Genomic DNA, 16270 nt, shown 5'->3' on the forward strand with positions numbered 1-16270 from the left:
GTTTTGGCTTTACCGTGACTCTATACACTCTATTAAGCTTCCCTTTCTTTTTTGGCAAGTGATCTTATTTCTTCCAGATTTCTGATCACTTCTAATATGCCAGAAAATATTTACTGGATTGGCAGGCAAGCCTCTCATGCTTCTTTATTTTTCACCTCTTTTTGACCTACAATCTCTTCTTTTAGGTCCCCCACCCCTTTCTAAAAAAAAAACAAAAAAGAAAACCTTTGGGAAAACTCAGATTAGCCTCAGGATTCAAGAGAGACACTCCTTCACATTCCCATTAGCACAGCATCCCAGAGAATGAAGGGCCAGAATGGTCCGTCACAGTCCCGTTGTCCATCTGCTCTGGGTAAGCTGACCTAGTCTTCTTGTTCTATATGTGCTAAGTCGCTTCAGTCATGTCTGACTGTTTGTGACCCCATGGACTGCAGCCCGCCAGTCTCCTCTGTCCGTGGAATTCTCCAGGCAAGAATACTGGGATGGGTTGTTATGCCCTCCCCCATGGGATCTTCCCAACCCAGGGATCAAACTCGCATCTCTTGTGTTTCTTGCATTGGCAGGCAGGTTTTTTAACACTAGTGCCACCTGGAAATCCGTCTTCTTACCTTAAATAATTTTACAGCTTCCATTTCCTTAGTGACAGGAAGGAAAAGTATTTGCCCAGAGAAGGCAGACTGGATGAGTTTGGAGTAGTTTGTATACACCGCACTTATCAGGAGACTGGGGAGCCCAGAGGCCCTGAGGCTGCATGACTACAATTTTTGTCACTTCTCAGCCTGTTCCTCCCTCCACCGGAGCACCACTAGCCCACCAAGGAGAGCATGCTTACCTTCCTGGGCTTGACTTTATCATGGTAGTCATACTGGAAGATGCCTTTGTAGCTCAGGCCCAGCCACCACGGTATCCCCTGCTTGTCCTAGGACATCAAAAGGAGCACGGGTAAGCATGGGACCAGAGGAGAGAAACATGAGCCAAGAGACCTGCTTCATCTGAAGACAAAGGGAAAAGCAAATTCCTTCAAAGGGATGGAGCCCATCTCTCTACGATTTACCTTGACAGGTGTGCCCTATCATCAAAGGATGCTCAGTGATGTGACTTGGAAAGTGCCCTGGGCTAGGGACCCAGCTCTACTCCTAACCAGCAGCACAGCTGTGGTTCTCTCCCCCATTCTGAGTCAAAAGCGGATGCCTTGTTCTCTGTTCTCCTTCGAAGACTTTAGGTTTTCAGCGCCACCCCCCATCCCCACTAAGGAAAATCTGAGAGATGCTGAGCACTGACAAAATGACCTTCCGAGCCGAGAAACTGTCATCAGCTGTCAGAGCTGGAAGGAACCACGGAAACTACAAAAGGTGACTCCCCTAAAAATTGTGCCTTAAAAGATTTTATTTTATTTTTTTTTACAGCGGTTTTAGGTTCATGGCAAAACTGAGAGAAAGGTACAAGGATTTCCCATATATTCTTGTCCCTACAGCCTCCCCTATCAATAACATCCCACACTGGAATGGTACTTTTGTAGTAAATGATGAACCTACACTGACCCATCTCAGTCACCCAGAGTCCATAGTTTCCCTCAGGGTCCATTCTTGGATTGAACATTCCATAGGTCTGCACAGATGTATATAGATACTTATCAATCATATAGTGTTGCACAGAGTATTTTCATTGCTCTAAAAATCCTGTGTGTTCTAGCTATTCATCCCAGGTTCTGGCAACCAGGTTTGTCTTTTCCAGGATGTCATTTAGTTGGAATCATACAATATGCAGCCTTTTCAGACTGACTTCTTTCACTTAGTAATATACAGTTAAGACTCCTCTAATTAAAAAAAATTTTTTTTGGAGTAGGGTTAATTTACAATGTTGTGTTAGTTTCTTCTGTAGAGCAAAGTGACTCAGTTATACATATATCAACTTTTATTTTTTCTTAAGTTGTTCATCTCTTTCTTATGTTAGCTTTTTTTTTTTTTTTTTTGATGTGGACCATTTTTACAGTCTTTATTTAATTTGTTATAATATTGCTTCTGTCTCATGTTCTGGCCCTTTGGCCCTGAGGCATGTGGGATTCTAGATCCCTGACCAGGGATCGAACCAGCACCCTCTGCATTGGAAGGGAAAGCCTTAACCACTGGACCACCAGGAAGTCCCAAACTCCTCTCATTTTAAAGGCAAAGAAATCATGCAAACGTTGCGTCCTACTGTGCTCAGGACCCTCCCTTTCCCCCACCCCCCCCCACCACCCCCAGCAGGCTGATGGCAGTGCAGGGTGAGTGGGTGCTTCCCAGTGTGTCCGCTCACTTACGAGGATAGTGGCTTCTGGGCTGGCCTGGGTGACTCAGGCTACAGGACAAAGTAACAAAACTGAAGCCTAGACACTCCGGGGGCAGAATGAGAAACGTCAAGACCCTCTGTTTATTCCTTTAACAGAGACTTCTGGCCCCCAGATGGTTAATCTCCATTCAAGTAGGGTGATTGTTAATGAGAAGATCCCAAATGCTAGGAGCTGGCAGTGGGCATATCAAGCAGCCTTTCCCTGGATTGGTTCTAACTGCCACATGGATGAATGGCCTAATAGAGCACACAGAGGACATCCTGAAAACTCAAAGTTGGCTTCAGAGTTTTGTGGGGCATGAGTTTGTGCTTCAAGGTAAACACAAAGGTAAAAAGCAAAAGAACTACATTTTTAATTTTTAGAAGAGCTTCTAAATTTCTTTAAAGGTATAAAACTCGCGTCTCTGGAAAGTGCCCATGTGACTGCACTGGTTTTGGAGAACAGAATAAGAGGACAGATGAAGGCCACTGTGGTTTCAGATTGTTGAGGCAAGAGGTGTCATCACACCGAGACGTGGCAACTGTGAAATTTACAAGGAAGGCCACCAAACAGTGAGTCTCGATATAGTTGCTTAGGCTCTTTCTCCAAGTAAGTGGGAGAGTAATCCCTCAAGCTTGAGATTCCAAGAGTCAAACACACAGGCACACCTGGCACCTGAAAATTCACAAGGTCTGCTTCTGGTCTCTCACAAACAGCAAAGGAGCATATTTCTAAAGTTTCATTGGATGGCAGATAGCGTGCATATCAGAGGTTGTCCTTTTGTCAAGTTCCAGGGCTGACAAGGAAACAGAATTCAGGTTTATGCTGTGTTCGTAAAACCCAGATGAAGTTCTGTTTGAAAGCCTTTCCATCTAGGTATCTCAATCTATCTCAATAGTCTTCTAATCCTTAGAAAATTTTTGTGGAGTAGTTGGTGAAGCAAATTTCTTAATCTCTATTTTATTTGTTTATTTTATTATATATACACACACGCATATTATCTTCATTTATTTATTTTTGGCTGTGCCGGGTCTTCGCTGCTTCTCGGGATTTTTCTCTTGTTGTGACAAGGAGGGGCTACTCTCTGCTTGCGGTGTGCCAGCTTCTCAGCGTGGCGGCTTCTCTTGTTGGGAAGCGCAGGGTCCAGGGTGCTTTAGCTTCAGTAGCTGTGGCATATCCGCTCAGTAGCTGCAGTTCCCAGGCTCCAGAGCACTGGCTCAGTGGCACATAGGATTAGTTACTCCACAGCATGTGGGATCTTCCCAGACCAGGGATTGAACCTGTGTCTTCTGCACTGCTAGGCAGATTCTTTACCACAGAGCCACCAAGGAAGCCTCCATTTACTTTCAATATGTATTTATTTGTTTAGCTGGGCCAGGTCTTAGCAAGCAGTTGCCATGTGGGATCTTTCACTGTGGAGCTTGAGCACAGTAGTTACAGTGCAGGGGCTCCTGGAGCTGTGGTGTGTGAGCCTAATTGCTCTGCGGCATGTGGGATCTTTGTTCCCTGACCAGGGATTGAACCTGTGTCTCCTGCCTTGCAAGGTGTTTCTTCAACCACTGGACACCAGGGAAATCCCTTAATCTCTCTTTTAATTATGAGCAGCAGAGGTGAGATCATGCTTAGAACAAACAGCGAATCAGAGAATGGAATGGAGTCAGGGATTCCTGAATTACTGGCTCCATTCATGAATTCAGACCTCTCCGCTAAACATCACTGTGGAATATTTCCACAAGTGACAGAGAGACTCACAGTTTGATTTCTGTGATATGCCTCTTTTAATAATGTCAGGACTATTGCTGGGTCCTCCTGTTTCCTTTATGGTAGCAAGATGGCAAAATGGGCATGGGCTCTAGACTTGCTCACAGTGTAAGAGTTGAACCCTGGCAGCCAGCAGGGGGGATTTTGAATCTCTTTTCATGACCAATTCAATTTCCTTTTGGGGAGTTGACAGCCCACTGATTTCAGTGGCCATATCCCTGGGCAGAGCAGTACAGAGATTGTCTCCTTAGATGATTCATATTTTTTATGTGGGACAGAATTTAGCCCAGAAGGCCAGGTCAGACTTCTCATGACAAGACTATAGCTTAGACTTGAGAAAGGCAGGGATGACTGCCATGGTTCTGAGTTATGTGCATCATGGTGAAGAGAGAGGAAGAGCTTCCATTAGTGGGAAGGGTGTTGGAAGGACATCAGGAAAAACTGAACCACTGCAGGCTGTGATAGATCTGGAGATGAGCTGCTGGGTGGGACTGGAGTCCCCACATATGCCTCAAAACTGGGCTCCACAAATATCACTCTGATATCTGTTCCCATCATGGAAATGCATACATCCAACTACTCAATTCAATTCTCAATAAAGGCACTTGGTAAATATTTGCTGGGCACCTACTACATGCCAGGCCCTACGCTAGATTCTGCTGGATTCCAGAAATATATAACATAATACAACACAGTCTTTGCTATCAGAAGGCTGCAGTTTAGAGGAAGACACAGGCCATTAAATGCACACCAAGGATGTGCAAAATGCCGTTGAAGCTGCCGTGGGTGACACAGTAATGAATGAAACACGGCACACTCTGGTCTAAAAGAATTAAAGTCAGGTGGGGCTTCCCTGGTGGTCTAGTGGTTAAGAATACACCTTGCAATGCAAGAGATACTAGTTCGATCCCTGATCCAGGAACATCCCACACAGCACAGAGCAACTAAGCCTGTGTGCCACAGCTACTGAAGCCCGAGCGCCCAGAGCCAGTGCTCTGCAACAAGCAGCCACCGCAGTGAGATGACCAAGCACTGCAATGAAGGGTAGCCGCCACTCACCGCAACTGCAGAAAGCCTGCATGTAGCAGCAAAGACCAGTCACAGACAAAAAATAGAGTAACTAAGTAAATCTAAAAAAAAAACAATACAGTCAGGTAGAAACATAGGGAAGGAAATTGGTGGAAGAGCCTGAGAATATTGGGTTGCTTGGTGGGACTGTCTTGCATTCAGAAGGGTTTTCTGTTCCTTTTGTCCAGACTTGGGGCAATGACTTTGATAAACTTCACGTCCGGGTAAATGAAGGAAAGGAAGTAATTCTTTCTCAGGATAGAAAAAAGAGCCCGGGAACATCATTATCCATTATTTCAGAGCGATCCCAGTCTTGAACATTATGTATCAAATGTAAAAGAATTGACAATGGGGCCAGTATCACAATGGACTTGCCATCAGCATATTTAAGAAGATAGAGGCTGTTGATTTCTCAACCCATAGTCCCACTTCTCCTATTTGGCTGCCTACGTGGCATCTGACCACTGAGAGAAACACTGCTGATTCTGCTTAAGTTTTTGTTCTCTACCAGTTCCTTGGAATCTTCCTACTGAGAGGCTCTGTGGTCCTGATCTCCAGGATTCTTCTGAGAATTGAAAGGAAGTAGGCATTTGTCACACCCACTTCACAAAAGGGAAAGTAAATTTTGGAGAGTCTTTGAATCAAGGCTTACTACACTGGGGGGGGGTGGGGGTGGTGGTGTTCCATTGTCCCAACTCCTCCAGCATGCAATCCTCCCAAAACCCCAAAAAACTTCACTAAGATTAAAAAGAAAGAAATGAAAATCTTTTTTAGGGCATGTTGGCAGTGTTCACCAAATGAGCTCACTTACCTTCACTGCGTAATAGTGAACCCCATAGGTTGGGAGAGACTCTACGATGCTCATGTAGCTGTGAAAACAAAACAAAACACACACACACATACACACACACACGCACACACACACACACACACGTGGTCATTCAGCAGAACTGGTATCATACACACACTGGTGTCTGTGTGTACATGATGAAAGCTCTTAGAATGGTTATTTACTTGAAAATTTAATGGAACTACCACCCCCTGGAGTCTCTCCCAGAAGAACTGAACAACCCTGACATGTTCTATGTGAATACACACACAACCTCATCAGCACTGGGAGGGCTGGGGTACTTACTTGACGATGGCTTGGCCTCTGGTCTGGCCGTTGAGTTTCTTGTAGTGCTCGATGACCCGGTCCTCACTAGAATGAGAAGAAAAGGAGTCTCTACCTCAGTCTCCAGGTGACGGCCCGGAGCCCTCCTTGTGAAAAGACCATGAGCCCCACATCCTCACAAGAAGCTTCAAGGAGCCAACAGCTCCTGGAAGAATGATTGTCCTGGAAGCAGCATTTTGAAACCCAGCCAAAGTGAGATGTCCAGGGCGACAGAAGTACCAAAAGAGTCCACTTTCCCACTTGTCTTTGTTTTGAGTTTAGCTCAGGTTTGGGGGGTCAGACTCCTTGTGGGAACAGAGGATGAAAGGAGCACGCATCCCAGTGGGGAGGGACACAGGACGAGGACAGGCAGACGGCCACTGCTGGGGGTCCACGTGGACACTCCGGGCAACCTCGGTCAGGCCCTCCTCCCCTCCTAAACTCCAGCTGCCCAGTCAAGGGGAAGCCAGTGCTGACCTCGACAGGACATTCATGGGCTTTCTACCCTGTTAGCAGTTAATGGTTCAGAGTGTCCAAGGAGGATTGGAAAGTTTGGGAATTTGGGGCTGGTTAACACAAATCAACCTCAGATATGCAAATAACACCACCCTTATGGCAGAAAGTGAAGAGGAACTAAAGAGCCTCTTGATGAGAGTGAAAGAGGACAGTGAAAAAGTTGGCTTAAAGCTCAACATTCAGAAAACGAAGATCATGGCATCGGGTCCCATCACTTCATGGGAAATAGATGGGGAAACAGTGGAAACAGTGTCAGACTTTATTTTTTTGGGCTCCAAAATCACTGCAGATGGTGACTCCAGCCATGAAATTAAAATATGCTTACTCCTTGGAAGGAAAGTTATGACCAACCTAGATAGCATATTCAAAAGCAGAGACATTACTTTGCCAACAAAGGTCCATCTAGTCAAAGCTATGGTTTTTCCAGTAGTCATGTATGGATGTGAAAGTTGGACAGTGAAGAAAGCTGAGCTACAAAGAATTGATGCTTTTGAACTGTGGTGTTGGAGAAGACTCTTGAGAGTCCCTTGGAATGCAAGGAGATCCAACCAGTCCATCCTAAAGGAGATCAGTCCTGGGTGTTCATTGGAAGGACTGATGCTGAAGCTGAAACTCCAATACTTTGGCCACCTCATCCGAAGAGTTGACTCACTGGAAAAGACCCTGATGCTGGGAGGGATTGGGGGCAGGAGGAGAAGGGGACGACAGAGGATAAGATGGCTGGATGGCATCACCGACTCGATGGACATGATGGACAAACTCTGGGAGTTGGTGATGGACAGGGAGGCCTGGCATGCTGCGATTCATGGGGTTGCAAAGCGTCAGACACGACTGAGTGACTGAACTGAACTGAACACAAATCATAGAGCAATAAAAGGCCCACAGCAGCATTGTGAGATAAGAAGGCAGCTACCGGAAGTCAGATGGGGACCCGGTAACCTTCTGAAATCTCAGGCAGGTCTAACATAGCAAGAGGTTAGCTCGCTTCTTGAGGGGCATGGGGGCCTCACCCACCTGTGACGAGGCAGACGGTGTGAAGGGCCTCCTGGGAAGTGACCCTGTACCTCACTGCCTTTGGAAATGCCAAGCCCAACTCAGGAACCACATTCCACCTGTTGGGGGGTCAAGTCCAAAAACCTGGCCTCTGGGACCTTGGAAACTTCTTCCTCAGGCCTCCACCTTACTCTTTCTCCGCACAGCCTGTGGACTCCACAATGGGAGGTAATACCAGGGATGAACCCTCAAGACCTCCTCAGTTGAACTTCATGATCTATGATTCATTTATTATCCCAGAGCAGATAGAAAGCCTTCTCTCACCCACCTCCTATTAGTGAGGCCACTTCTGGGGAACGGAGCACACATTCTGTATGTTCATTACTGAGTACTTGGGGGTAGCTTTTTTTCTTTCTAGTTACTCTCTTAATCTTCTGTGAATATCTCTGCATGTTAGCATTCTGAAAATTGACTTGTACAAGATTGGCCCCTGGCAGGAAAGTGTCTTTCCTGATGTCCCAGATGGGGAATGACTGGTTACGAGGGGCCTTTGTCTAGCTGAGAGTCAAGTCTACGGGGTCCGAGCACCCTCTCTTCAGAAAGGGACAGATGCAGCCATGTTTCTCCTCAGCTCCCACACACCTCACACCATGGTGGCTCTGCACTAAGGGGGACAAGGCCCTCTCCTGACAGAAAATTCTCCAAAAGTGTCCTTGCTGGGGTGACGCCAGCCTCACAGTCCATCAGAGTGGGGTCAGGACATTCTGGGGTCACCCTTCCAGCTTCCTCTCCAGCTGCCCGCTGGATCAAGAGCTGGGTGGGCACACGATCAAGCCACACAGTATAGCTACGAGCCCACTTCCTCTGTACAGAGTCACAAAGAGGGTCCCCGGCTCCCTAGGCTGGGATGAGGCGGGGGTGGAATTCAATACAGCGCTGTTGTGGTGAACACCAGCACGGCTCAGGAAAAACACCAGCAGGTCAGAAACACCAGCAGGCAGCTGTGCAGCTGTTCATAACCTAAATGGCCTGACCCTTGGGGCCTTGCTGAGCCTGACAGCTGCAGGGATCTGCCACCCCATCCTCTCTAGCCTAGCTTCTCCTGCTGTCTGAGACCCTCTGCGAGGCCTCGGTATCCTCCTTCTTCCTTGGCTTTCCCCTCTCTGTCGGTCCCAGTAGAAACACCATGGGCAGGCATGTGACAGCAGCCGCCACACTTCCTGGGACTCGCTCCACTCCCTGTCCCTCTATGGGGACTGACGGATGATCATGGCACCAACCACCCCTCCATGGGATTACTGTCAGAGACCCACCAGCCAGAGGAAATGGAATCCCCAAACACCATTTGGAGGATATGGTGTTACATGAAGCAAAAAGGCAAGTGACCGAGGCTGATGGTGCCCCCAGGCAGGGGCTGGCTCACGCTGCTAACGTCAATCATCTCTGCACGCAGGGAACCCAGAAACAAGGCGACGGCCACGGGCTCCCTGTCTCGGAGGAGCCGTCAGCCTGCAGGGGCCAGTGATTTCAGAGTAAAGGACCCCTCACGCCCTGTCTGGGTGTATTTCTGGTCCCGCAGCAAGAGAAGCCAGGTCAGCCCTGATGCTGCCTTGTGCTAGGGCCCTGGGCACTGCGTGACTCGACGCCCCCCTCCCATAAGGAGATCACGCAGGGTGAGAGGTCCAAGCCTGTGGAACGCTTGGGGAAAATGAGCAGAGAGGATTACTGGGTGATGATCTGGCATTATTGTGTACCACTCACAACTTTCTAACTGCATTATGTGCTTGTTTATTAATATTTCCTCCCTTAATTACAGTCTGGATTTGGCTGCTACGGTTAGTCCCATTTTACAGATGGAAAATCAAGGCAGCAGAGCTTCCTGGACTGTCATTACCCCGTAGCTCAGAGACATGGCTGGGATCCTAAACCTACTGTTCTGCTCACTAGGCTGCAATGCCCTCCCTGGCTAGTGTGGACAGGATCCCTATGGCTTCTTAGGGCTGAAGGTTGTCCACTGCATCTGCGTGTATGGGCATTTTTTTTTTTAGCTATGCATCATGACAATGGTTCATGCCACTGGCCTGTTTGTGTAGAAGCTGAGCTGTAGAACCTGGGGGCACCTGCTTCAAAAGCATCCCTCCCTTTGTCCTGTCATCCTCCTAGGACATTTAGACAGTAACATGGTGCCTCTGGGTCCAAAAGTGTGGGCCTGGTCACAGAGATGCAGGGCTGTCCTGGCAGGACAGCTAGAGACGTGGATGAGGATGAAGCTGTTCACACTGATGAAAGAGAGAGCACCGGCGTGAAGGAAAGAGTCACGGCTCAGTGAGGATGTCTGCGCACAGAGCAGGCTGTGGAGATAACCCAGAAGAAACCCAGAGACAGGAAGGAGAGAGAGGAAAGGACTTCACAGCTCTGAAAGGAGCAGCCAGGGTGTAAACAACATTTGGAAACATACAACTGAGATAACTAAGGGATTCAGTAGGCTCAAAGCAACTCTGACTCCAGACAGCAACATTACAGCCTCTGCTGGCTAATACATTTCACCAGGTAGGAACTACCAGTTCTGTGAACTATCTCCTTGCAGCTCCAGTCCCTTCATCACTGGTTTCCTGAAAATAAACCGCTGGGAGGGCAGAGAAGGTAAGGCCCAGAGAGCATGAGGAATTCGGTAGAGGGCAATTTGTTTCCACAAAAAAGGAAACAAGAGTGCCATCTGGGGTGTTTGTATGCGCACGCTGCCAGGCTGGAAGTTTGGAAACTGACACGTGCAAAGTCTTTGTGTGTTAAACCAATCTTGTTCTTTGAAGGCAAATTATAAGGCTCTGAGCACTGTTTATCACATCTTCGCTACCAAAGGAAGACTGGCAACAAAACAGTTCAGAGAAATGAAACCGAGAATGCCAGCGCACAGGTGGACGCTCCCAGTCTCAGGGTTCAGCCCTCTTATTTCCTGTCCAGCTGCCCTGTCACTTGGTCTCTTGGCAAGATATGATTTATGTCCTGGAGTTTCATCCTGCTAACGCCCTCCACAGTAAGATGCACCCCATCCCAGCCAAAGGAGTCCCCTGGAGCCACCCCGATGACTGAACTACTAGTCTGGCAACTGGAAAGGTGTCTGGACAAGATGAAATGTTATACACTGTAAACTTTATAAAGTGTATTAGAGAAATGCTGAAAAGTCATATGTTATGATGCAAGAAAATTGACCTGTTCTGTGATTTATATCTTATTATTTTTAAATAAAAGCCCTTTCAAAAGCCTAACAAAAAGTGCTTTTGGTTACAGAGTTGTAAGAATGATTAGGAAAGTGGCATTTTGCTTTCAAAGGATAGTGGTTGGGGCTCGCTGGCCCTACAGTATTTCAGCACACTACCCAGCCACGCAAACCCCACTCCAATGTGACCTGAACCACAATCTGGGAACAGCTCAAACGCCCAATTCATTGAGAATCAGTAGTGTAGGGCCTAACAGATGAACTATGGTGTAACGTTACACGGCAGCTACATCGGGAGATATGAAACACTGTGGGAAAAGAAAAGAATCAACCTCCCTCTTCTGCAAAGAGGAAACCCCTCTCATTCTCCCACATCTCAAAATCCCACACATCCTGTCATTAAATGACAAGGATCCCAAAGCAAAATTCTAGCAGTCCATGAAGGGATCTCCAAGAAGGCAAGGCATCCAAAGTGAAATTTTAGAAGTTTTCTCTTTTATTAAAAAAAAGAGGAAAAGAAAGAAAATAGGAAAGACAGCTCTCATATTCCATGTCATTTAAATAAATGTAAAAAATGGTTTCATGAAGGCTCAGGCCACTGGATACAGTTTGGAATCACTCTCTGATTGGGGACCAGGTTGACCCGTGGTGGTGGGGAGGGTGGACAGTCACTCAGAGTCCCCTGCCTCCCTCAAAGGGGCTCCATCCTTAGGGGGATGACTGGGGCGTGCAGAGAAAAGGGGCTTACCAGTAAGCCAGGGAGGGGTGCTCCTTCAGGGCCTGTGTGGGAAGCGCTGGCAGCTTCTTCAGGTCAGTCCTCACCACTTCATTGCTGCAAGACAGGGGCAGACAGGGGGCATGGCAGAAACACACTTGGCCCGGGAGAAGACCACTGCACCACGCCGGGAGACTTGACCCCCGCCATCTGGTCCTCACACCCCACATCTGCGCCCCTTTAGTGGAAAGTGGAGCTTTCTTTGTACTGATTTAGTTACACAAGGGGACACACAGCATGCAGAGCCCGGTGGCCTATCCTTGTGGTGCACACAGCAGGGCAGGGTGGAGCCCTCTGGGACGCCTGAGGGTTCTTTTCAAGCCCTGCATGCCAAGTGGGCACAGATGAGTGTCCCTGGGCAGCAGGAATGTGGGAGAAGAGCCACCAGTGTCCCCAAAGTGGGGACCTTAGGGAGCTCCTCGGGGCCCAGTCGTGGGCTCTGAGAATGGAGCTGTTTTTGACTGTTTTCGCCTTAAACTGTTTCCCCCACTATCCCATAGGCCAGTTTTCTTTGCCTGGATTAACCACATACTAGAAACTGTTGTCCAAAATCTGACAAATCAATAACATTTGCTCTTTAAAACCAAGATAATTTAAAAATTCATTATTATATAAAATGTGGTGTTCTTTATAAAATGCTATTAGCCTGTTAATAAGGCATGATTTCACTATATTAAGTTCTCTACATTCAGAAATCCTTGGTCTAGTGTATTAACCTCTTTCTTCCTAAGTAAAAAAGAAATTCCCACTTACTTATGTTCTGAAATATGATAATCACAATATATTTTCAAATTCTCAAAAAATTCTACTTAAAAATTTTTTTTGATTGGAGTATAGCTGGTTTACAATGTTGTGTTAGTTTCAGGTGTACAGCAAAGTGATTCAGTTTTACATATATGTATACTGCAAAATAAAGAGCAAACTTTTCTATGCTACACAGGAGGTCCTCGGTGGTTAACCATTTTGTATTTAGCAGCATGTGTACGTTAGTCCCAAGCTTCTAATTTATCCCCCAAGCCCTTTCCCCTTTGGTAACCATGAATTTGTTTTCTATGACTGTGGGTCTGTTTCTGTTTTGTATACAAGTTATTTGCTTTTGACAAGATCCAGAAACAACTCAGAAGGTGTGAAGCTGATTATTAGGTACTAGAGAGGAAAACAACAGAATGGGAAAGACTAGAGATCTCTTCAAGAAAATTCCAGATACCAAGGGAACATTTCATGCAAAGATGGGCTCGACAAAGGACAGAAATGGTATGGATCTAACAGAAGCAGAAGATATTAAGAAGAGGTGGCAAGAATACACAGAAGAACTGTACAAAAAAGATCTTCACGACCCGGATAATCACGATGGTGTGATCACTCATCTAGAACCAGACATCCTAGAATGTGAAGTCAAGTGGACCTGAGGAAGCATCGCTACGAACAAAGCTAGTAGAGGTGATGGAATTCCAGTTGAGCTGTTTCAAATCCTGAAAGATGATGCTGTGAAAGTGCTGCATGCAATATGCCAGCAAATTTGGAAAACTCAGCAGTGGCCACAGGACTGGAAAAGGTCAGTTTTCATTCCAATCCCAAAGAAAGGCAATGCCAAAGAATGCTCAAACTACCGCACAATTGCACTCATCTCACATGCAAGTAAAGTAATGCTCAAAATTCTCCAAGCCAGGATTCAGCAATATGTGAACTGTGAACTTCCAGATGTTCAAGCTGGTTTTAGAAAAGGCAAAGGAACCAGAGATCAAATTGCCAACATCCGCTGGATCATCAAAAAAGCAAGAGAGTTCCAGGAAAACATCTATTTCTGCTTTATTGACTATGCCAAAGCCTTTGACTGTGTGGATCACATTAAACTGTGGAAAATTCTGAGAGAGATGGGCATACCAGACCACTTGACCTGCCTCTTGAGAAATCTGTATACAGGTTAGGAAGCAACAGTTAGAACTGGACATGGAACAACAGACTGCTTCCAAATAGGAAAAGGAGTACGTCAAGGCTGTATATTGTCACCCTGCTTATTTAACTTCTATGTAGAGTACATCATGAGAAATGCTGGACTGGAAGAAACACAAGCTGGAATCAAGATTGCCAGAAGAAATATCAATAACCTCAGATATGCAGATGACACCACCCTTATGGCAGAAAGTGAAGAGGAACTAAAGAGCCTCTTGATGAGAGTGAAAGAGGACAGTGAAAAAGTTGGCTTAAAGCTCAACATTCAGAAAACGAAGATCATGGCATCCGGTCCCATCACTTCATGGGAAATAGATGGGGAAACGGTGGAAACAGTGTCAGACTTTATTTTTTGGGGCTCCAAAATCACTGCAGATGGTGACTGCAGCCATGAAATTAAAAGACGCTTACTCCTTGGAAGAAAAGTTATGACCAACCTAGATAGCATATTCAAAAGCAGAGACATTACTTTGCCGACTAAGGTCCGTCTAGTCAAGGCTATGGTTTTTCCTGTGGTCATGTATGGATGTGAGAGTTGGACTGTGAAGAAGGCTGAGCGCTGAAGAATTGATGCTTTTGAACTGTGGTGTTGGAGGAGACTCTTGAGAGTCCCTTGGACTGCAAGGAGATCCAACTAGTCCATTCTGAAGGAGATCAACCCTGGCATTTCTTTGGAAGGAATGATGCTAAAGCTGAAACTCCAGTACTTTGGCCACCTCATGTGAAGAGTTGACTCATTGGAAAAGACTTTGATGCTGGGAGGGATTGGGGGCAGGAGGAGAAGGGTACGACAGAGGATGAGATGGCTGGATGGCATCACTGACTTGATGGACATGAATCTGAGTGAACTCCAGGAGTTGGTGATGGACAGGGAGGCCTGGCGTGCTGTGATTCATGGGGTCGCAAAGAGTCGGACACAACTGAGTGACTGAACTGAACTGAACTGAACTGAGAAGGACGTCTTATGTGTCTGGTCCCCAGACCAGACTTTTCGTGCAGACTCACACGTTCTCAGGTTTGGGAGATACTTTAAACTTGTCAAGTTTAACCAGGGGTTTTCAGAGGCTTGACTCCCCCACATGCACTCAGCAGACCTGCATCCCCACTGGGACAAGACATCTGGGTATTGGCCCCCACTGTCTACCTCTAGAGCTGTCGGCAGTCTCCCTTTGGGATGGTTTTGGTGTGTACTGGGGTCTCTCTGTACTGGTCCACCAGAGTGTCTCGAGGGCCCTGCTGGGGAACAGAGGCCACCCGTGGAGCCTGCCTTCACACACAGGTCTAACCTCGGCTATAGTAGCAGCTTCCATGCTGTTCATGAAAAGCATGGCAAAGACTGATGGCCTGGACATTGGACAGTAGCATCTAAAAAGCAACGAGACAGGTGCTCAGTAGATAAATAGAAAAGGAAGAAGGAATGCTGGAATCACGTGACTTTCTGTGGGTCCCCAACCAGCCAGAAACAATGCCTCCAGCCATGCCTTTTGGATGCCAAGTGTCACTGGGCAAAACCACTTCCAGACTTCAAGTTCACATACATGGTGACAAAGAAACACATGGATGCTACTCCCCGAAAGGGCATTTTTCAAGTGGACTAAGAAACAGAAGCCTTTCCCTTCCCCAGGGGAGCTTTCCAACCCATGGATCAAACCCAGGTCTCCTGCATTGCAGGTGGATTCTTCACCAGCTGAGCCACAAGAGAAGCCCCACAAGAAACAGTGACAGTGAGGTTTGTGAATCTTGGCTTTGAACAACCAACTGGAAAGAATAACTCAATTTGTAACTGCTGAAATCAATAAATCCAAGTCTTGAACCGTTATCACTCAAGTGGCAATAATTTATTGACTAATAATCAATAAGTTGAATGTATTTATGAAGCCCCTGCTATTAGGACATAGTGTAGGAAATATTAAAAAGGATAAGACATAGTCCTCAATCAAAAGATGCTCACAATTAAGGGCATGGAGCAAGAGGTACAAATTAAAAGGCAGCCGATGACATGGGCAGTACTGGATCATGTTGATTCAAACAACAAACTAAAACATGTGGAGGAAAGGAAGGTCTCTGTGGGCTCTAGTGTAAAAGCAGGCTTTAGGGCAGGACCTTCATGAAGAAAAGAATAGGAATCTCATTTTTCTTTTTAGTGGAATCCAGCAGAGTATGGCGGTCAGGCACTATGAACTGAAGAGATCAACCAGGGTACGTGGTGTATAACAGGCAGCCTGGCCAAATAAAGGGCAGACTAGGCATAAGATTTTGAGGATCTTCCGTGCCAGGCTGGCAGAGTCCAAGTTTGGGTAGGAGACATTTGTCAGTCACTGGAGCTTTTCAAACAGGTCGCCTCCTTATGTTTAGGAAAATTCAATTCCCAAGCACAGCTTGGGATCTTTACTCATGTGCTATTAAGACATAGCTTAAAGAAATACTCAGGTCCCCAAACACCCAAGAGCCCACAATAATGAGTTTTTGGGTCTGATCTCTGTTTATTAACTATAAGCTCCCCAAGAACAAGGATTTGATTCACTG

General features: G+C 46.5%; 1 protein-coding gene across 3 annotated transcripts in view; it reads right to left on the minus strand.

The window, feature by feature from the left end:
• The window catches only part of FRMD4A (FERM domain containing 4A), a 367797-nt gene that overhangs the window by 96801 nt on the left and 254726 nt on the right, over positions 1-16270 (minus strand). For all 3 annotated transcript variants that reach the window (XM_068987913.1, XM_068987915.1, XM_068987914.1), the window contains exons 8-11: positions 11765-11848; positions 6273-6338; positions 5949-6006; positions 833-919 (exon numbers count right to left, since the gene is read on the minus strand). In XM_068987913.1, the coding sequence (XP_068844014.1) occupies positions 833-919; positions 5949-6006; positions 6273-6338; positions 11765-11848 (295 nt within the window). The remainder of the gene's footprint in view (positions 1-832; positions 920-5948; positions 6007-6272; positions 6339-11764; positions 11849-16270) is intronic.

This window comes from Capricornis sumatraensis, chromosome 15, assembly GCF_032405125.1.
Source record: "Capricornis sumatraensis isolate serow.1 chromosome 15, serow.2, whole genome shotgun sequence".
Taxonomy (NCBI): Eukaryota; Metazoa; Chordata; class Mammalia; order Artiodactyla; family Bovidae; genus Capricornis; species Capricornis sumatraensis.